Source organism: Aythya ferina (genome assembly GCF_964211825.1).
Source record: "Aythya ferina genome assembly, chromosome: 1".
Classification (NCBI taxonomy): Eukaryota; Metazoa; Chordata; class Aves; order Anseriformes; family Anatidae; genus Aythya; species Aythya ferina.
The window spans coordinates 149,934,501-149,956,331 of NC_140296.1; the positions used below are offsets into that span (position 1 = coordinate 149,934,501).

General features: G+C 43.1%; 1 protein-coding gene across 1 annotated transcript in view; it reads left to right on the top strand.

Annotated features, from left to right (window-relative positions):
• Positions 1–14,154, top strand: part of POLR3B (RNA polymerase III subunit B) — a 75,055-nt gene extending 60,901 nt beyond the window's left edge. Inside the window, exons 24-28 of the mRNA XM_084497979.1 lie at positions 280–383; positions 1,270–1,436; positions 3,063–3,176; positions 9,020–9,193; positions 13,963–14,154. Of these exons, the coding sequence (XP_084354105.1) occupies positions 280–383; positions 1,270–1,436; positions 3,063–3,176; positions 9,020–9,193; positions 13,963–14,092 (689 nt within the window). The 3' untranslated portion in view covers positions 14,093–14,154. The remainder of the gene's footprint in view (positions 1–279; positions 384–1,269; positions 1,437–3,062; positions 3,177–9,019; positions 9,194–13,962) is intronic.
• Positions 14,155–21,831: the final 7,677 nt, after the last annotated feature.

A 21,831-nucleotide genomic window follows, 5' to 3' on the forward strand; every position in this document is an offset into this window, starting at 1 on the left:
GGTTGCCTCTGAAAACTGTATCTAAAGCTTTCTTCCCTAATTTGCTAGCTCACAAATCACTGGGAGCATTATGTAAGGGTATGCTAATTTCGCCAGTCCTGTCACAAGGGCTCTCTTCTAGCCTGCAGGTTGCGAGCACTGGTCATGGTAATGAATCTGGGTAAAAAGTGATCCATGAGAAAGAGAGGAGGAGGAAAACACTAAAGAAAAATCTGGTGATGAGCGTCAGCCCTGCTGGTGGTTTGCTGTTTGTGAATTGAAACGTTCTCTCTTCTGCAGGGGTGTGCGGACTGATTGTTCCTCAGGAGGACATGCCGTTCTGCGATACAGGGATCTGTCCAGATATCATAATGAACCCTCACGGCTTCCCATCGCGTATGACGGTTAGTGGCTGTGTCGTGATTCAGGAGGCAGTGTTCCCCAAAAAAGAAAGTGAAGTGGATTAGCCAGAAGAAGCAAAAAATTTGAACCACGCGGTCACACTGAGAATATTCTGCAGTCACCGTGCCACGTGCTTGCTCTCTTATGAGTAGTCAGCCATCTGTTTGGCATATTTTGAAACATCCTGCTGTAAAAAAGTAGGGATGTGGGCTGTTTTGTGCATCATCCTCATTTTGTTCAGCATCGAGCTAATAGAAAAGCAACCAGGTACCTCAGTTGCACCTTTTCCCTTTGAAAATTTCTTGCTCTCCTTCCCAGTTGGCTATGCTCGCTAGGCCAGCTGGGGGCAGACTGGGAGGGGAAGAGTGGAGAGGAGTCTCAGTCATAGTTCCCGACCTATATAACTCCTTACACTACACATGCCTCCCTGGAATTCATGCAAGGCTCGTACCTGTGATGCCGAGCTGTGCTAGATAAATTACAGCCTGGCCTTTTATATGGGACCTCCATGATCACTTGGTACAGCCTCTGGTCTTTTTGTCTTTGTTAGCTTCTTCTGTTTCCCCTGCTGCTCTCTAGCGTGTTAACCTCTGCGGCTGTCTCCCAGTGCAGAAGGCCACGTTGGACCCTGCTCACTTTTCAGACAAGTGGAAAAAATGGGGCTGCCTGACTCTAGACCTTCAAGGGATCCCACACTGTCTGTTTTTCACCCCTTCACACAGGCATAGTTCCTGACCTCCTTGGGTTTCTTCCACTCTTTGAATTGTGTGCAGTAACCCAGGTTGCCATCTCAGACTCTTTGTCTGGCTAACCAATGCTGTGACTGACCCAGAGATGTTCTGGCCAGTACTGGAGAGCCCGCTGTTAACTCTGCTTTTCCTTGCACAGGTAGGAAAGTTAATTGAACTCCTGGCTGGAAAGGCTGGGGTGCTCGATGGCAGGTTTCACTATGGAACAGCTTTTGGAGGCAGTAAAGTTAAGGATGTGTGTGAAGATCTTATTCGCCATGGTTATAACTACCTAGGGAAGGACTACGTAACATCTGGTATCACCGGGTAAGAATCTGCTGCATAGATTTAGATGTTTCAGGGGAGTGGGGAAATCCTGTTGAGGCACATCTGAAAAAGCTGCTTATGTCTCGGAGCTCAGGAACTTTCTGTTATTGACAAACCGCTCTGTGAGATGGAGGCAAGAGGCTGAAGAATGGGGCACTTCTTTTTTCTTAAAAGCGTTCTGTGGTTCCACACTGTAAGAATTATTAGTATTTGCATGGCTCTAACGTGAATGGCCATTGTAGTAGACATGAAAATCTCCCAACTTCTTCTGCATGACAAGAAAAGTAAAATCAAGGTTTTCCTTCTGAGAGATTGAAAGAAATTTCAAGTTTTGTTGGCAGCAATTCTCATATCTGCTCGGAATCAGATTAGCATTTTCATATTGTCTTTAATAGTACTGTAAAATATGGATTTGGAAGCAGGTGTCTGTTCCTTGGGAATATTCTGTGTGTGCTCTTTTTTCTTTTTTTTTTTCCCTCTTTCGATTCCACAATGATTCAGTCTGGCATAATACTCTAATCTGCAAACTTCCTGCTGTGCTGATCAGACCAGCTTCTGAGACACAGAGTTCAAAGAACGTAAGATAGTTTAGGAACAGGAAAAGGCCATATGGCTCCACATGCCTGCCCCTCCAAAATGCATCTTAATCCTACCTTCCTGCTATTTTTATTATTCTCCCAGTCTCCTTCTTCTCAAGGAGTAAGTTTTGCTCTCTGTTGTAAGTTGTTGGGTTTTCTGTTGTTTTGTTTTATTTTAGTTTTTCCTACCAACTTATTCCATATGTTTGCCTTTTGTTTCAGACAGATTTTATTCACTTTACCCACTCCATATTCCATAAATTCTTTATGACATATTGCAGCATTTGAAATGTTTTATTGTTAATATATTGTGAACATTTTTAAACAAATCTGTCTAATCTTGTTTCCTGGGGGAGAATAAAATCTTGCTGTAAAAATCCCTTGCCCCGAACTTTAGCTATGTACTACTTTATTTAGAGATTTGCTTTAGATACTTGTATTCTTCCAGGAAAATTTCACCTACTTCATTTATTTTTTATGAAATTTGAAGGCAAATATGCGTGGAAGTTCCAAATATGTGTGCAAATTCCAAATGTCTAATTATATTTTGTTATTTGTCTAGGTGGGCATCTTTTGGAATAGCACTGCATCGTGTCAGTAATGCCTGAATGGGAAGTTGTCTCCTGCTTGTTTTTACATTGCACATACATGTATATTTCTAAAAATAAATCCGTGGCAGTGCCGAGTTTCTCTGTTAAATCTAGTTGTTCTTAGGGAGTGCTGAAGGTGGTAGCTGGGAAGTGACTGAGTGCTTTCAGCTGTTGCTTTCTGATCTTCAGATGCTGATGCTGCTCTTACGGTTGGGATGACAGAAGTCTTTAGCCATTAATCCAGCTCACAGAAATGAGTAACACCCTCTGTGCTGCTTACAGATGTTCCCAAGTTGACACAAGTGCTTAAAGGCAGTTCTGAAGAGTCCTTTTACCCTGCTCATCTCAGTCCCCAGTGCCAGCCTGGGCACTCTTGTCTCTCTCTTAGGGTAAATGTGTGCTAACTGTGAATGTTATCTTCTTTTGTGTTCTTTTTTTTTCTTTTTTTATTCCTTCAGGGAGCCCTTGGAAGCATATATCTATTTTGGCCCCGTGTATTACCAGAAACTAAAGCACATGGTGTTGGATAAAATGCACGCAAGAGCTCGAGGACCCAGAGCAGTGCTCACCAGGTATGGTTACAGGCGAAGTGGGGAATTCTTAGCCTACAGTCAGAAGCGTGCCCAGCTGACTGATGGGAGTAAAACAAAGTTTCTTTACCTCCTGTTACTTAAAAAAAAAAATGCTATTACCTGTTAATACCTTGTGACAGAGTAAAAGTTCTCACAGCTGTCTGTGGTAGAAGGTTGTTTTGAATAGCCAGTCTGCTCATTGTGGTACAAAACTGACTTGGCTTCTCCAACTCCTGTTACCAGTTGGTAAAAAATACTGTCTGCTGATTCACAGAGCACGTTCTGGCCCTGTCCTGTCAGATTGTTCATATCATAGGTATTTCAGGAGGACTTTCTTTTCTTTTAACAGCTGTACTTTTACAAAATCGGGTATGAGTAGAAGGAAGAAATTAGTTTTACTATTTCAACATCCTTCAGTAGTGAGCAGTTTAATACCGATGAAGCCCATACCTCTACCTGTCAAGGCAAAGCATTGGCCCTAGTGCAGCCCAAACAGGCATTAGCATAACGTGTGTCCCTGGTACACTGCACTTTGCCTTGCAAAGCTTCCATTTAAAACTTAATTTAGAGTTGTGTGTGTTGGTCCGCAATTCTAATATAATACTGTGAAGAAGAAAAGCACTTTCACACTAATAAATTGCAAAATTTACAGAGACGCCAACAATAAATCTGCATTTTTATTTGCCCAGTTTAAACATATCCTCAGTTCCTTTGGAGTCGTGATGATTGCACTAAGCCTGAACTTGGTTTTCTCTCTAACAAAAAGGTTGATGACCACGTCGATGTCCTCTTGTGTAAATTTTGAGGTCAAGCAGATGTACTCTGGGTAATACATAACATAAGCCCCTGGAGGTGGGCTTACTCTGTCTGCAGCTTTGGGGAATTTGAAGCATCCTGCTTACATTGGTGTAACTTACCATTTCTCTTAAAGGCAGGCCAGCTTTTTGGCTCTTTAGCTCTAAGGCTGCCTGCACTCATGTTCTAAATTGCTCACATTCCTGGCTCACAAGAAATAGTTCAGTGGCACAGTCTTTGCTTTGAGGAGGCTTCTAGTGGATGGCTTCGTTCACCTCTCTCCATCACAGTAGGGCTATTGGCTAAATCTTGCCAGAAAGCTAATTGCCAGGCAGTCTGGAATATTCTAGCTAAGACTATTCTAAATTTCCTTTGCCAATCTTTCTGGTCCGTCATGTACACCAAGTACACATACCTCACCAGTTCCATGGCGGTACTCTTCTTTTTGAGTTGTAAATCGTGTAAATTTATGATCAGTCCCTTTTGTACTGTGTTTGAGATGTAAGCACAAAGTCATGTCTGTCCTGCTTTAAGGCTTCCCTGTAACAAGCATGATTTACAGCCTTTTCTTTAATTCTTAATTTATTTTTTATGCCTCTTGGTGCCCAGATGCAGTTCTCTTACCCTGCTTGCCTTCACACCACGCCAGCAAGTCAGTCTTCTTAACAGGCGTAGCTTCCACCTGATGTGTTATTAGAGAGTGGAGATGCAGCTCTCTGCTGTAGCTGATAAAGAAGTATCTTTCTTGATTTTTGTTGTGTATTTCCTATGCCTGTAGGCTCTCCAACCTCATGCTTCCTCTGGGACAAAGTCACACAATCACAGAATGGTTGAGCTTGGAAGGGACCGCCAGAGATCATCTCTGCTATCACACACTTCCCACAGAAGTAAAACCAATGATTGAAATGGGAAAGAAGTCACAAAAAGCTTTTAATTCTTGTCTAAACTTTCCACCAACCACATTAATAAGAGCAGGTATAGCACAACCATCATTCCCCTATCGCAGCTGCTTGCCAATATAAACCTAAGTGACATTCCTAACGACAGGGCTGTCTGCCCCATTTTCTGTCCTTAGATGCTTTAGTCATGGTATTGGCCCTTCCTCTGAAAATAAAAACTCACCGTCTCAGCTAACAGTGCACACAGTTGTTTTATTGGAGCCCCTAGCTGACTCAAATCCCTTGATCAGCTTTCATATTGTGGCCCCAGCTTCTCAGCTGTTTAAAGATACTGACTTTAAATGAAACCTAAATCCCAAGTCAAGGTAATACTTGCATGTAAAGATGAAGGTGGTGTGCTATGATTTTCCCCCACCCCTTGCTTTCTTAGAATTCTTTGTTCGAGTCAGTAGCATCGTACTATGTAGCTAAAGCTCTTTATTTGACTTTGAGGAAAGCTAGTGGATGTCCAATTTATACTGCCTCTTGACTAGTCTTTTAGGAATTTTCTTTTTTCTCCTCAACTAATTAAACTTTTGTTATTGCCATCGCCTCTGCTGAGAGAGTCTGCTCTGCCAGCTTTCATATTCACTATTGTTTTATCATCCATTCCACTTCCTGGAGAGTAGATTGCCTCTAACGTTGTTTTTGTTTGGTTGGGTTGTTTTTATTTTTGCTTTTAAAAGTAGTCCTGCAACATTTTCCAACATGGAATTTGGCAGTCGTTGTCTTGAAATGCATTTCATTACATATTGAGTGTAGCTTAACTGCCAGCAGAGCTGTATTTTCTGTCTGGAATAAGGCAGAAGACCTGAGTTCCTTGAACATCACTCATTCTGAATATTGCTCTGATTAAAACAAGACTTAGTGGAATTGCAGCACTCTGTCAACACAGTCAAAAAATGCCAAGATGCTGCCCTCTGAATTGGTGTTTGCTAAATGAAATGCAAGGCTTAATTTTTTCCCATGTGTAGTTAAAAGTGAATTTAAAACTTAGTTCTGTATATGGCAATGGCCAGTCCTTCAAAATCACTTTACCAGATAAACTGCTTTCAATTTTCTGATCAATATAAGCCTTCTCCAGGCATAGTTGTCTTGATGGACGTTGTCAGAGCTGCCATTGTCAGCAGCATGTCCTTTGAACTTACCAGATAAGCCAGTTCCTGTTGTGCTGTGAGGCAGTGATGTGGTCCTACTGATCGGGGTTCCTCTGCGGGGCTGTGGGAGCGCGTGGTATTCCCTCCTCTTTTTGGGCAGTGTTTTTCTAGGTAGTATCCCACTTCTGGACATCAGCCTCTCTGACAATTACCATGTTTGATTTTCTACAACAAGCACAAGGGAGTTCTGCTGAGACCTACAAGGCGTGCTCTTCTTATTCATGGGGGCAGACTACATTTCCCTCCACTGGCCAACGAAACAAGGAAGAGGGCCATAAAGCTGAACCCACTGCTCTTCCACAACATACAGAATTAGCACCAATAAATCCTTAATGTGCTTAAAAACACTGAAGTTAATTGTTTTATGGTTTTTCTAAATGGAACGGTTAAATACTATGAAGACCAATTCACCTGATTTTTTTTATTATTATTTATTTAAGGAATCAGTTCATTTTACTTAGGATTTTGTAGTTTTAGGATCTTTTTATTTTTTTTTAATATGAAAAATACCTTTTTTTATGATATTCCCAGTCTTATCTTCAAGAGTCCGCTTTGTCTTCAGAATGTTATATTCAGAATAAAGAATGGAAGCAGTTGCCCAGGGCAACAGCTGCAGTGTACATGTGTAGAGGGGAAGGGGAAACACAACTGCTTTACAAATACTGTTTTAACATTTTAAACAACCTTTGGTGTGAGGAATTTTCAAACGTGAGTGGGAAGAAAAGTCCAATAGACTTATGGAACCCAAGATGGACTCTTTTCAAAGGCCCAATCTCAATATTGGAATTTTGGGTACTTTAGAAAACTACTTTTGGGGGAGGTTTTTTTTTTTTTGAGATAATTTTGACATTGAGTCATTGAGTGGGACTTAAACACTTCAAGAACTTAAGATTCAAGTTGGATTTTTTGTTTGCGTGTGTGTGTTTTAATGGGATTTCAGCTGCCCTAAAAATCTTCACCCTGTATCTGTTGGAAGACCCCATAGCATTATCAACTCTTAAAGGGCTGGAATCAAGACCCTATAGTTTCTCGAGAGGTTTTATCATCCCTTAATTGGATTGTGACTTTATTGGAGGGGTCACATTTATAAAGCTCTGTTGGCATTTTATCCTGTGGAACAGCACCTGATGAAAATTTTGATGGTATGTGTGTAACTCTTACTGTAGAAGTCAGCTGGCAGGAGAAACTCAGACACTCTTAACACTGCAGCAAATGTCTGTGCCTTTGGACACCTCGACTGCTTTTAAAGTCTGCCTCTGAACACTTCCCAAGAGAAAACTGCATTCACCACAGGGTTAGTCCTTTAAAACAGCATCTAAACAGCGATGCTGCCATCACCCGAGTGGGGAGGTGGGGGTTAGGGAGTTTAATCAGGATGTAAACAACTTCTATCCAGTCACCCAGCAGTGGGGAAAAATGGAAGGTTACATCCATGAAAAGGATGATTTGAATTACAAGCAGATTAGTTTTAAAGTTCCACTGTGGTCAGAGGAAAGGAAACTACTTCCCCTAAAAAACAAATACAACTGGCATCTTTGGAAGATCAGTTGGGACTGGTAATTAGCTTTTTGTTGTTGTTGTTGTTACAAAGAATTGTTAGATGTTGCAGGCTTTTATGAATCTTATTCTCTGAGTTTGCAGTATGTTGGAAAAAACTTATTTTCAGTATCTGTGTTATGTTTAACAAATTTGGTAGATTGTAGTAACATAAATTGTATATACTCCAAAAGTTATGGTCCAGATCTGTTATTGTATATTTTGTATGATTTGCACTGGTCCAACTACTAGGAACAGCACACGAATGTTGGGTTTCGCTGACTGGTGAAGCCTCTTATGATTGCCAATAACAATTTTAATTCTGTATCTTTGCTGTCATGTTTCAGGGGACATACTAAGATGGAAGTATTTAATAAAATATATGCAATATATTAGTGCTTCAAGAATTTTAGATTGTTTTTGCTTCATAGTACACACTAATATTTGCAGCCTACATACTACTGCATTGTGCTGGCATGTGAGAGTAGCACTAATGCTGGACTAAATTTCAGTGTGACAAACAAACATTGAAAGTTCTGACCATGTCCAACCAAAAAATAAAAAAAAAGTTGGCTTAAACTGACAACATTGCTAAATAAGAGTTTACCTTGCCTTTTTATCGAAAAATTTTCAGTGTCTATTTACGTTGATTCATTAAAACTTCCCTCTAGCACCACAAGGATGAGAAGGCTTTCCAGACAAGAAATGTGACTTTGCTTTGTGTTGAGGAACTAGAGAACCAAGAACCTATACAACATGGAAATTAGCTTGTTACCTATCAGACATGACAAAAAGAAAGTAGTGAAGTGTTAATTCCAAAAACAAACAAGCAAATATAGGGTTTTAATATTGAGTTAGTAATATGCACCCTGCAGAAGGGAGTAGTTGATCACGCTAACTAATTGTTTGCTGCTTAGTTTTGGTACACTCTCCACGATTAAAAATGGCCTTATTTTACAATTTAGTCTTGCTTAGCTGTAGTTCAACTTAAACATTAAACATTCAACAGCTTGTTGATTCATTCATTAGCTGCTGAATACTGTTTCATTTAGATAGCTACAAAATATAGCGAATGATTAATCAAAAAAGAGCAACAAATCTGAATCCAGGTACATGGTTGTCAGATCCCGTTGTCTTCTTGGATACTGTTCAGTCTCAAGTTTTTGCTTGCTCAGCTGCATCCCGTGTCGTGGAGCATTGTGGCCTGACACTGTCACAGAACGATGACGTATTGGCAGTGCAGGAGCAAAGATGAATCACTTCAATCTGAGTAACATCTGTGAGATCAACATCTCTAGTTTGTACAACGTTGTTTGTTGATACTATATTGCTCCTACAGTTTGAAGACAGGTATTCCTAGAGTGACAGAATGTGTATTCTGAATACTTACCGCGTTTTTCAAATATTTCTTTCAAAGGCAACCCACTGAAGGTCGATCCCGTGATGGTGGTTTACGTCTGGGAGAGATGGAACGGGATTGTTTGATAGGTTATGGAGCCAGCATGCTCTTACTGGAGAGACTGATGATTTCAAGTGATGCCTTCGAAGTGGATGTTTGTGGGCAATGTGGCCTGCTGGGATACTCTGGCTGGTAAGTTGTCTAACTGCAGTGCCCTTTTTAAATCATGGTGTCCATTCCTCGCTTCATGCATATGTCGTGCTTCATGTGTGTTCACACTTTCAAGAAAGCCCTCAACACACCTCTCTGTACCAGAACTTTGCCCTTGGTGATAGCACTTCGTGCTTTTAAAGTGCTCACAGACACTGGTTAACAACCTCGTGCATCTTTCATCCAAACTAATGTCAAAATGCAAAACGGTATTTGGAGAATCGATGACAGGAAACAGTTCTTTTTTCTGGTCTGATTGAATTTAGGACAAAAGTGAGCTCATTGTCAATGGGATAGGGGTCTCTCTTGTTGTGGAGCACTGGTATTCTCTTCAACAGCCATCTGTGCTTGCGGGGAAGGTTACCTTCACTCTGTTTGCTGCCCTCCTTCCCACCTCTGCAGCAGATTAACAAACCCCTGGAGCAGATTGCTGGTGCTGCTTGTAGTTAGTACTCCCTAACCTGCGCCCAGCAGGGTGAGTTGTGTCCATCTGAACTGCCCCAGTCACCGTGGTGATTTTGCAGGGCCCAGTCAAGTAGCTCTGGTGCCAACTGCTCCACCAGCAGTTCAGAGGGGGTGTAACCTCTGCAAAATGAAGTGTTGAACTGCTGGGACACGTAACCTTCTTGGCATTGCCCAGCTGTGCCAGTGGTAAGAGAAGCCCAGACCTGAATTGAAGTGGGGCAAGCTCTGTGAAAGCAGGTAACCAGGAGTCCCGTGACAAAGGGAGGAAAATAACAGCCTGTGTTCAAGTTACTTCAGTATTTATGTTGGGGGAAGAAGAGGGAAACTAATTTCTAAATACCAGAGTAACATTATGGGAAACTTGCAGCATCTTGGATATCAATATCAGTTAGGGGAGGCAGGATACTGGGCTTTATTTGCTTTGGTTCTTGGAGAGTGATTTTTTTTTTTTTGCTGTGATATAATGAAGTAGGCAAGTAAGAAGGTATGTTTTGAGTTTATAGATGTAGAAGTGACAACTATCCTTTCTTGCCTTGGTCAAATCTTTCTTCTAAAGTGTTTCTGGCCAGAAAGCACCATGCTTGTTTGCTTACGGAGTAGAAGTGCAGGCAGAGGTAAGCAAACGTGAAATCCAGAGGAGAAACAAAGCCTACTCTGTACATGGTTGGCAATATTTAGTTGGATAATATCCTTCTGGTTTTTGTGCAAGAAATATTTTTAGACACTTGTTTTTCTTCAGTGTGTCCACACTGTGTAACAAGTGAGCCCTCTTTCTGATCCAGGACTTTTAGAGCTACTGCAGCAGCACAAGAAGCAGTTGAGGGAAGTTGAAGGGTGTGCTGTAAGTCAAACAAATGGCCACTTCTGTGTGCAGCACTGCCTTAAAAAAACTGTCATGCAAATGTAGCTCAGTTTTTCTTACAAGATCTTGGCTTTTAGAGCAGGCCTTGAAGATTTTCAGAGACCAGATGAAATGAAGGCACCTTGAAGAAAATTGGGAATTTAAACAGAAATAGAGTTACATTTTATTTTTAAGGTATTGTTAGTCAAAGTATTTCCTGTTTTGAAGTTTGTAACAAAGTTTAATAACTTCTTAAGATAACAGTGGAATAAACTGCTCTCTCAGAGTGAGATATTCTTGCAATCTAGGTCTGATGTGTGAGAGTAAATCAATAAAAGATAGGTTCTGCTAAGTGGTACACCAAACCTGCCAGTAGCCAAAGCAAGGGGCCCTATAATGAGCATCACAGTAGAAACCAAGTCATTAAGGGAAACTCAGGACTTCCAAAATGGCCTTTTCAGTGATTCTGCCATTAATAAGACATTGCTGTGAGAAACCTTGTAGAAATGTATTGTTTGGTGGCTAGCTTAAGGGCACTTGTCTTCAGGAAGATAAGCCCTTCCTCCCAGACAATGAGTAGCAGCTGGGTATGTTTTTTTTCTGCAGGACAGTAACAACACATCAGTGATGGAGCCTGAGCAGGGGAAGGGGCTGTTGTTGCCGTGCCAGAATTTGACCCCATAAGGATACAGCAGAGCCCTGCTGTGACAATACCAGTTTATTGTAAATCCTTCCAGCTTTGCTGTGGTACAGAGTGCTCAGGGGCAGGACTTCACCAAGTGATATAAGCAGAATTTTGTCTTTTTTTTGATGATGGAAAGTTATTCTTATCTCTAGAGTCTGAACACTTTAAAATCTACATGTAGGAAATATTTATTTATGGTCCAGACTCAGCTTTGTCACTGTTGCTTTTTCCTGTCCAGTGTAGTATCAATTCTAGGACCAAATGGTCTTCCAGTTGCATCAGCTTCTGTGTTCTCTGTTTGACAGTAACTCCTGGGTTGTGCACATTGTACCTTGTAACCTTTCTGGGTGATCCCTGTCCAAGTACAAAGCAGGCCCAGAAGGGTCAAGCTTCAAGACTTAGTGCAGTAAGTAGTTTCTGCTCCTCAGTTCTTAGCAGCTGTAATTATAAAGTAGACTTCTTATAAACAGAAAAGTTGCAATCATCAAGCTTCCAGGGCTTGCAAGGTTTCCTTGATTGAGTGCAATTGTTTTACTGTTACCATCAAAACTGGCTTCTGTTGAGGTCACTTTTACCCTCCATAAAAACATAGCTATCACTCTAAATTTGGACTAAGGTAATAGTTACAGAGCTGTAATTGAGGTCTGTTCTGATTTAAAGGCATTCCTCCCGTTGTAACAGTCTAGAGGACAGGCATGTCCCAGGGAAACACCTGGCTCGGCCTGCTAACCTCTCACTGTCTGTAGTCAGGCCTAGGCAAAGCCAAACCAGTTACTGGGAGCAAGCGAAGCTTCGTTCCCGATCGTGAACTGGAGAAACGCAATTAAGGCTTCTGCACCATTGGTTGTGAAAGTTTACTTGTTTTTAAAAGAAAAAAATGAAATACGCCAAGTGTGGAGCACGTGGAGGTCAGGGCAGGCAGTTTTCCTAGAAAATGAGCCGCTCTTGGACGTGGTCTTTAAGTACGCCCATGAAAGAGAAGTAGTGGAGCCTGGGAGAAGGAGCTGTGGGAGACTAACAGTGAGTCTTGTAACCAAGAACCGTGTTTAACATGAACCAGCTTTCTTGGACCTGGCCATGCTGGCTTTGACAGGCTCCAGGTCAAGTTCTCTGGTAACAAACAAGTGAGTAAGCACTGGCTTTATTGTAGATGTTGATTCTTAGCGTCATTCTGTTCCACAGAAGCATGTAGGAATTTTGCTAATGCTGCCGTAATTGGAACTTTAGACTGTCATGACTTCATGCCAGGAATATAAATAATGAAACATACGAGCAGAAGAGCTTTGCCAGACCATTAGGGAAGTGCAGAGTCACTGTGTTCCCAAATGCCTGGCTTTCCCAACTCTCCGCAGCCAGAAGGTGGATATACAAGGGAATGAGGAAACAGGGAGGGAGGGGAAACTGATATTTAGATGAAAGATATTTTATTTCCTTTGCGTGTACATGGAATAAGAAATCAAATAATTGAAGGATCTGTTAACATCAATGAACTTGAGCCCCAGTGCTGGAAAGATGGCTGAGTGTCTGGCCTGTCTATTCCTGATATGGTCAAAGTTGTATCTGCGTGACAGAACAAAAGAGAAAAAACTCTTCCCCGGAATTTTAAGATCATTATCTGAGTAAAGAGTGCAAAGAACACATGTTAAAGCCATTCTAGTGGTTTTCTATCTCAACAAAAGCTCCTTGGCTCTTCATGGAGATGGACATAAGGAGAGAGACAGCCCATTTCTGAGTTGGCAGTATGAATTGCTTTTACAGTGAAACTGAGTAAGGAGTTCCAAAAAAAAAAAAAAAAAAATGTGACCACTAAACATGACCTTCCTTTCTTCCTGTCTCTTTTTTTTTTCTTTTTGAGAGTTGTATACAAGATGGAAACTGGACCATTAATCATATTCTCAGGAATACTTTGTTCTGTCCACCTCCTTTCCCTCATTACACAATGCTGAAATTTTTGTTGGCAGTTGTGTGAGTGGTGAAGTAGAAGTGAGTCCTGTAGGATACAAAGCACTATGATTCTCCTCCAAGAAAAGTACAGGTTTAACATAAAGCCCTTATTCGCCTCAGTCAGATTATTTAAGGGCCTAAAGTTCATGGAATCATAGAACAGTTTGGGTTGGAAGGGACCCTAAACACCATCTGGTTCCAACCCCCCTGCCATAGGCAGGGATGCCATCCATGAGATCAGGTTGCTCAAGTGGATGATGATCCAACCTGGCCTTGAACACCTCCAGGGATGGGGCATCCACAGCTTCTCTGGGCAGCCTGTGCCAGTGCCTCACCGCCCTCTGAGTGAAGAATTGCCTCTTAACCTCTAACCTAAATCTCCCCTCTTTTAGTTTAACACCATTCCTCCTTGTCCTGTTGTTACCTGCCTGAGCAAAGGGTCGCTCTCCATGTTCTTTATAAGCCCCCTTTAAGTATTGAAAAGCTGCAGTGAGGTCACCCTGGAGCCTTCTCTTCTTCAGGCTGAACATTACGCCAGCTCTCTCAGCCTTTCTCCATAGGAGAGGTGCTCCAGCCTTCTGATCAACTTCGTGGCCCTCCTCTGGACCCTCTTGAACAGCTCCATATCCTCCTTGTGCTTTCACATTGTGACTCAATAAGTGCTAACACGTGTCTCAAGCACTCGGCTCCTTCTAGGACTGATCCCAGTGTCTAAATGTAGGTGGACAAAGAAAATTGTGGACATTGGCTACTGGTCTTTTCTGTAGACCTTCAATTATGCACAAACTCTGACTTTCTGTTTGTTTGTTTCCATAGGTGCCACTACTGCAAGTCGTCATGTCACGTGTCTTCTCTGCGGATACCTTATGCCTGTAAACTCTTATTCCAAGAACTGCAGTCAATGAATATCATACCTAGGCTAAAACTAGCTAAGTACAATGAATAAACAAGAAAAAGATGGAAAAAAAATACTTCACATAAATTGAAATTCAGCATATACAACTGGAAGATTTTTTGGTGAACAGGAATAACGATAAAACCTGAGTGGGCAGAAGGTGGTGGAAGACAGTTGTAGGAAATCTTTCTTGTGTATTCTACCTGTTTTAAGATGACAGGGGACACTCTGTCAGTACAATGTGCTGGGAGCGGTTCTGAAAGCCTTGGTTAGTCTGAGTGAACAGAAAACATGGGAACGGTGGAATAAGGCACCGATCCAGCACAGCATGTGTATCCCTTTCTAAGATGTAACACCATGCTTAGTTTTTGGAAAATGGTTTGTTGGACCAGGGCACGAGCTGGCCTAAATGCACATCTTATTCAGAGAGGTTAAAAATATGTTTTCCAGACCAGTGGAATATGAAAGGCTAATAAATGTTTTAAATAATAGTGCCTGAGTGCCTGGGTTTGTGTTGATGGTTGTGTGAGGAAGGTAACGCCGCCTTATAATGTCTAAAACGCTTTGCTATTCCTAGTGCATTTTGTTAAAGCATTAAGTTGGGAGTACTGTCAGGCTTCGAGAAACGAAAGAACATTTCTTAGAGAACTTGAGATTTGTCATTCTGAGCAGGATTTCAGCTGAACTTTTCTTGATGAGATCTAAGGGCTGAAGCTAAAGCTGGGGATGAACCAAGAGTTCACTTCGAACAACCCTAACCTCCCTTAAGCCCCTACTTGGCAAAGCACAGGGTTAACTTAAGTACAGGAGCAGTCCCACTGACCCCAGGATGAAGTGTGTGCCTGTTCAGGTGCTTCAGCAAAATGCAGCACTCCGGATCAAAGAGGGGGCAGAACACTGCTTGTGTTCTGAAGGTGCTGAGATGCTCTTTGCCTCCTCATCCAGCTGCTGCTGTGTGTGCTGATGCTGAAGCTGCTGTTGCAGTCACGTTGCTGCTGTTCTCTTAGCTGGCTAAGAAGCACAGATGAACATCAGCCTGAAAGGTTTGCTTTCTAAGCTGCTGACAGAATGCTTAAACCAGTAGCTTTGTGTATTGGCTCACAAACCGAATCTGAAAGGGTAGATTTTACTCTCCATTTTTTCTCAGCAAGACAAAAGACAACACAGCACATTGGACTGGAAAAGCTCTTGAAGAACCTCTACCAGGCTCTGAACAGCTCGGGGTTATTTACAGGGAGAGATAACAGAATGATACCCACCCAGAACTGCCCTTCGCAAACTACTGGAGGAAGAGGTTAACCAAAAGCCCTGACCAAATTACCAAACTGCTCTGCTCCCTGAGATTCCCAAACTGAGGCTTGGGTGCACCACCAGAGGGAGTGAGCCTCACAGGCTTCAGCCTACTGGGGGGGGAAGTTTTGACCTGGACCAAGGAAACTACTCTGAGGATGAGGTGTTCTTGCTAGCTCATACGTGGTGTCCTCGGTTAGATGGTGTGAGCGAGAGGGCATTAAAGAATGAGCAGCATGCACAGCTACACCTGCAGAAATTTAAGCAGAGACAGAGAGGAGGAGCAGAGGAGCATGGCCACGTGTAACCCTGTTGAGAGACCAGGTCTATTTGCAGCCCTGAAGGAGGTAACCCCACAGATGTTTTATCTCAGGCTGGTGAAAGCAGCTTGGGGATAGTTTGGGGGTAGTTTTTGTGAGGGTGGAGGGAATCCTCTGTGGTACCTGAAGTTTAGAAAGAAAGGGGCAGCTTTAGCAGTGGTGGGTCCAGGAGAACTTAGAAACAAGACATGCCTGGGGGTGAGTGAGGGGCACTCACTAAGAATTGTTGTGGTGATACCTGGATTAGTTTCACGTACACGTTATCGCTGTCTTACGTAAGCCTGTGAATACACAGGAGGCTTATGTGTGTGCAGGTTTGAGCTGAAATTCCCATTTTTTACTTCTTGCCTCTCTTGAAGAGGCTGTCTGCGTCCCTTCACAAGACACTTGCAAGTAACCTCTTGGCAGTGGAATAAGCATTACAAAACCGGCAGCAAAAACCGAACAAACAGCTACGGATTCCTGGAATATGGTGATCAAAGTGGCGATTCAAGGAAGGAATCCTACTGCAGCCAGGAAAAGCTGCGACGCAGGGACTAATGGAGTAAAATCCATCCTCAGAACCCCACAGCTGTCACACTGCTTTCCTCTGGTGAGCCTCATCTTTGCAATCCTTTCAACTATCTTCCTAGCCACCCTCCCCTCCCCCCTTTTTATACAGTGAATGCCTTCACAAAGAGGTCTCATGCCAGCTCGGGGCTGTACTGCCGTCACTAGACTTCCCCAGATCTACCCTGCCATGAAAGAGAGATTAGCTGAAAGGGAGAGAGTATTCTGAAAAATTTAACTAAATCCTGAGGTGTTAGCGCAAGGAGCTGGGGGTGGCAAACCACCATCAAGTTTTTGTTCCATTGCAACTTCTTTACCTTGCTGGTTAGTGCCCAGGAGAGGCTTTCTACCAAAAGTGCTGTTCGACATGAAGATCCCAGCTGAAATGTGGAATACAATCCCCTTTCTCAGATAAGCCTGAGGTGTGTGCTGCTGCTGGAAGAGGTATCTAACTCCAAGTTACCTTTCACTTTGCAGATAAAGAATCCAATGGCATTAAATGGTAGAAGTAGTTTCAGGCCTAAAAATCAGTAATCAAGTCAATTATTTCACTGCAAAACGCGGATTTAATTAAAAGCCTTCAAACGCCACCCATGTCTGGCTGTACTGCTCTTCGCGAGAAGCAGAATCGAGCCAGGGCTGGGCTGCAAGAACGCAATGGGGCAGAACAAAACCCAGGTCTTTTAGCCATTTCTGGAGCTGCGGGGAAGGTTGATCACTTGTTCAGGAGAACAGCCTCACGTAGTCATTTACATTTAAAAGCTTTCGCCTTTTTTTTTTTTTTCTTTTTTAAGGTAAATGTTTCCAAACATGGAAACAAGAAAACTATAAAGAAAAATGAAACCAGACTGGCCCGTTTGGGGATTCAAAGAGGTTATAATATGAAATATGGGCATAGTGGGATTTAATAATTTTAAGATGTAGAAAATAAAAGGGCTACTACTAAGCACCATTTGTTTTGTTTTTAATGTCCCTATCTCGTTAAGAGTTTTGCTTACAAAGAAGCTGCAGTGTGCAGCAAAGAGGGCTTTGAATTCCTTGGACTCCCTAGTTAGGTGCTACTTAAAAAAGGAGGAAAACTAATGAAGAATGTGGACCCAAAATGATGAGAAATTACCGTTATGTCATTTCTCAGGGTTGCTTGCTCATAAATAGCAGATATCTGTGGCTTCTAGCAATATGGGAGTAAGTCACAGTTAATCCTCAGTCTTTCTAGGCTTTTATGTCACTGTTCAGTGATAACAAGGGGCAAGCAAGTAGTGCCATACCTCTGAAAAGTGGCTGGCACACCTGTAGAGTCTGATTGTAAATCCAAATGCCATCCTGCAGCTGCAGAAGCAGACCAGAAGGGCTCAAAGCTTACCTGTGCTTCCTCTGTGCTGAAGCTTTTAAGGACTAGGCTGGCGCTAGCACAAGCCAGCCCAAGCCACGAAACAACCTACCTGAGCTCACAGCCCTCGCGCAGTGTCCCCCAGGAGCTGTGTCCCCACACCAGCAGCTCTGGGCCGTGGCACGGAGCTGGCCCCACACTGCTGAGGGGCCCCTCCAGCCTCTCTTGGAGCCGAGGATTGTTTTACAGCCCGCTGCTGCTTCAGCGGGGCCACGGGGCACTTGATGAATTCCCTCCTCCGAAGAGGACGTGACTTGCCCAGGGCCACAGAAAGACTGTGCCAGAACTGGGATCAGGACTCTGCAGTCCCCAGGTGCCAGACACGTGCTTGCCTTAAAACTGAGCACTTCATCAAACCGTAAAACCCAGCCAGATGGTGATTCTTTGCTATTATCTGGACCAGTGCTGGGAGGCTTAATGTGTGCAAGGCACAGCGAAGATCTGGATTCCAGTTTCTGTGTCTAAGGCTCAGAAGCCCAGAAAATGGATCCAGGTTTTAGACCTAAGTGCTGCTAGAAGCTTGAGCGTGTTTGAACCCAAGTTCTGACTTTGGTCCATCTTTCTCTTGAAAGGTGTCCACCTCAGCCTGAACCTGCCAGTTTCAGTGGGGAATTTCATTCTTTGGGAAGAGGTAGAGGGGCACGGGACTCAGGACTGGCTACTTTGTCAACCTTACTCTGGCCTGTGTCCATGGACCTGGTAGAACTCCACTTTTTGGAGTAGCAAAGACTGCTGGAATCAGCCAGTGGGACAGTTTTGCCTCTCAGCAGTCATTGAAGATCTCACCGTGTGGACTCGGGAGACGAGCACAACCTCTTTGTGATAGACACATATGAGTGTACATCCCTAGGAACACCAGGACTCTTAAACTCTCTCCAAACCCAGGTCAGAGCCAACACAGAGATTTTTTGCAGCTGGGATTTTTATATGGCTTCATTCCTGTCTCTAAGAAGTCAACAGTGAAGATTCCTGCTGGCTGAGAATGGCTTGGGTTGGGAGGGACCTTAGAGATCATCTAGTAACTCACACGGCCACCCTGCGAGTGGATTGGGGTCTCAGTTCCATCTTCAGAATAATCCTTCCGGGCTCTTGAGCAGATCATTGCTCTTTGCATCTTGCTGGTGGGGAAAAAAAAAAAAAAAAAAAAAAAACAAAACAGCTCTATATTTCTCCTAATTACAGTTTCTCCTTTATTCATTTATTTCCCGAGGCAGATACCTCTGAAGTGTTTGCAATGACCAACTCTTTTTTTCTAACAGCTTCATTTTGCATGTCTTTGTCCCCTCCTCACAGTCAGTACATAAACAGAATGTTAGGTCCAAATTGAAAGCACCTCCCCGCTGCTAACAGCAGCAGCGACTTTGTCTTTTATTGCCATCAGTTTTGGGGAGCTGCTTTACCTACGCATCTGGAGTGTGGTAGTCACTGCCCACTCAGACTTAGCAAACAGCAAAACATTACGGGCAGAAAAATAACTCAAAAACTAAGAAGAAAGTAAATTAACGTGCTGAACAGTAAAGTCCTAGTTTCTTGCAAAAACTGTTTTCTAAGAATGGAAATAGTTTTACCTTTAACTCAGAGTGAATTGAAAACTGAACTCTGCATTCAAGCCTCGCCCAGCCAGTCCCAGGCAGGCACTGAAGGTAATGCTGCGTGCTCCAGGCGGATCAAAAGAAACTCATTATCAGCCAGTCATCTAAGAGGATATGACAGCTTCACATCCAGTCTTTCGGCAGTCTGGAATGGTTCTTTTCCGTGTCTGTTGTCTATAATAGCTTTTAGGGCTGGCTCTTCTTCCAACACACAGTACAAATCCTCTGGTAACTAGTACCAGCCACACACAACAAAAGCCAGCTAAATCTGGTGTAAGCTCAGGAATCGATGACTCCTTGCCCTTTTCTCATACTGAAGTCAGCAAGAGACTCCCATGCCGAGTCTTCTGGGCAGCAGCCCCAGATTCTGGGATTCTGGGCTCCTACGGCCACAGATACTGCATGGACCTGTGGGACCAGCTGTGTGAATTCCCTTCCTCCAGGCAGGTTGAAGCTGACTAGCATGAGCAAGAGGTTTTCCCTGGTCCCTTCTGGCAACACTGGCACCACAGTTCTTCACAACGCTGAGAACTGGAGCCGAGCAAAATTCCTTTCACAGGCATTCATAAAATATCACTTCAGGTTGCCCAACACGCATCTTTGACAAAACTTGGCTTCAGACGTCTCTAGAGTTACGTCAAGCCAGCTGCAATTAATGTTACTTTTCTTTCAGGCTAAGAAGAAGGTACCCCCTACCCGGTGCATGTGCAGTCCATCATTTGCATGCCTCAGCCCCTCTGCTCGTTTTCTCCCAGATACCTGCATATGTGCCTGCCCTAGCCACTTTCTCTCGGTGCTTGTGTCAATTCAAGCCTTTTGAAGGAATCAGTGCACATGTTTACCTAGGCAGCCTTTTGATCTTCTCCTTCTTCCAGTTCCTGCAGCTGTCAGCATCACGCTCCCAAGCACATACACGGAGTTGATTCCAGAAGTCTTCTGTCAGCTTTCTCCATATCCTGTCCTTCACCTATGTGTACAGCTTCCTAAGGGGCGTTAATATATGTAAAGTAAAGTTAGCATTTCCTGTGCTGATAATAAAGGTAAGTGGGAAAGGGAAGCCAGTACCAAAAAAAAAAAAAAAAAAAAAAAATCCTTCTCTTTTTTCTTCCATGGTATTTGCTCGGTAAGTGGAGAAAGAAGAAACGGAGTAATAGAACTGGGAAAGAGGGCAGCCAGAAGTGTTTGTTCATTCTGAGACAGAGGCTGCAGGCTTAGGCAAGTAAGAAAATATGGAACCGCTCACAGACTGCAGCCTCTGCTAAAATAATGAATAGTCTCACTATGCATGTGGCTGCTGCCAGCAATCCTACAGTCTGCTGAGATACTTGGGATCCAAAAAGATCCCCTGAGCCATCAACCCCAGATCCCTGGTATTGCAGATGACCACATTATATGACTCTTTTCACAAGCCACTCACACACATTACTAAAATTAATGTAGGTTCTCATCCCTGCTAAGCCAAGAGAAAACTTCTGTAGAACTTCAGCCTACTGTTAATAAATGTTTATACCCTTTTGTTCCCATTCCAACAGTGTTGTTTTGTTGAAATAGCTCTTACTCCTTGGTATTTACCCCCAAAATATTTGTTAGATTCTGAAACTTATGTTTAGAGTCTAGTACCAGTTTAGGAAGCTTATGGCAAAGCAAATTTGTGTGGCACAATCAACTGCAGAATGGATAACAGTCATGGAAACCTGTTTTTGAAATAGTTCAAATTATCTGGGCTATAAGTTGCTGTGAACTGTCTTATCTCCACTCTGTGTCTGCTTTGCGAAACCAGCAGCCTCTAGGAAAGGCTTTCTGTTCCCTTGATGACCCTGTCCTTCTCTCCAAGTACCTGCACAAGTTCATATTTGTCTTTCTTGAACAAAGGTGTTCCTTGCACAATAGCATCAGAGCCTCTCTCCCCTTTAAATACCTCATCTGATGCAGCATAGTGTTATCCTGTTTATTTTATGGTTTGTAGATGGTCTGCGTAGACAAGAATCTGGAGTGAAAATTCCCCATTGTATAGTTTTTGCATCCTTGCCAAGACCTGCCCTTTACTCTGTATCAAATCAAATCCTGCAGCTGACATTTTTGAAAGAAAGGCTAGTGCCATGCAGTCGTTCCATCTGTAAACTTCCAACTTGCTGCACATTAACTTAACCAGATTTTCACAGGAGGAGATGCCCCGCACTTTCAGAAGAATGATCTCCTTTATTAAGAGTCATGTGGGATATCCAGAAGCACAAGATGCTTTTATAAAAATGTAAGCGAAACCCAAACAAGTAACAATGAGCCGTGGAAGGATACCAGAGTGATCTGACACACCGAGGAGGGGATTAGGAGAGCGGGAAGATGCCAGCATTGACATATTCCACAAGAACGTGAGGATAGGCACTAATCTGGAGAAGCGGGGTGTAAGCAGATTGCAACAAGCACCCCTGCTCTGACGGAAGCGCTGCTGATGGTGCTGCCCATGCACCGCCCCATATAGACCCCACATAACTTTGCGTTGTTAAAGAACTGACCAAGCCTCCAGCCTGTGCAAAATCCCAGTTGAATCCTATCCTCACCGCCCTAGAAGGAGCATATCACTGTGTTCACGTATCCTATAGTGTGATTTTACTGATCAGAGGGACAACAGCCACGCAGAAGCCGCTCCTT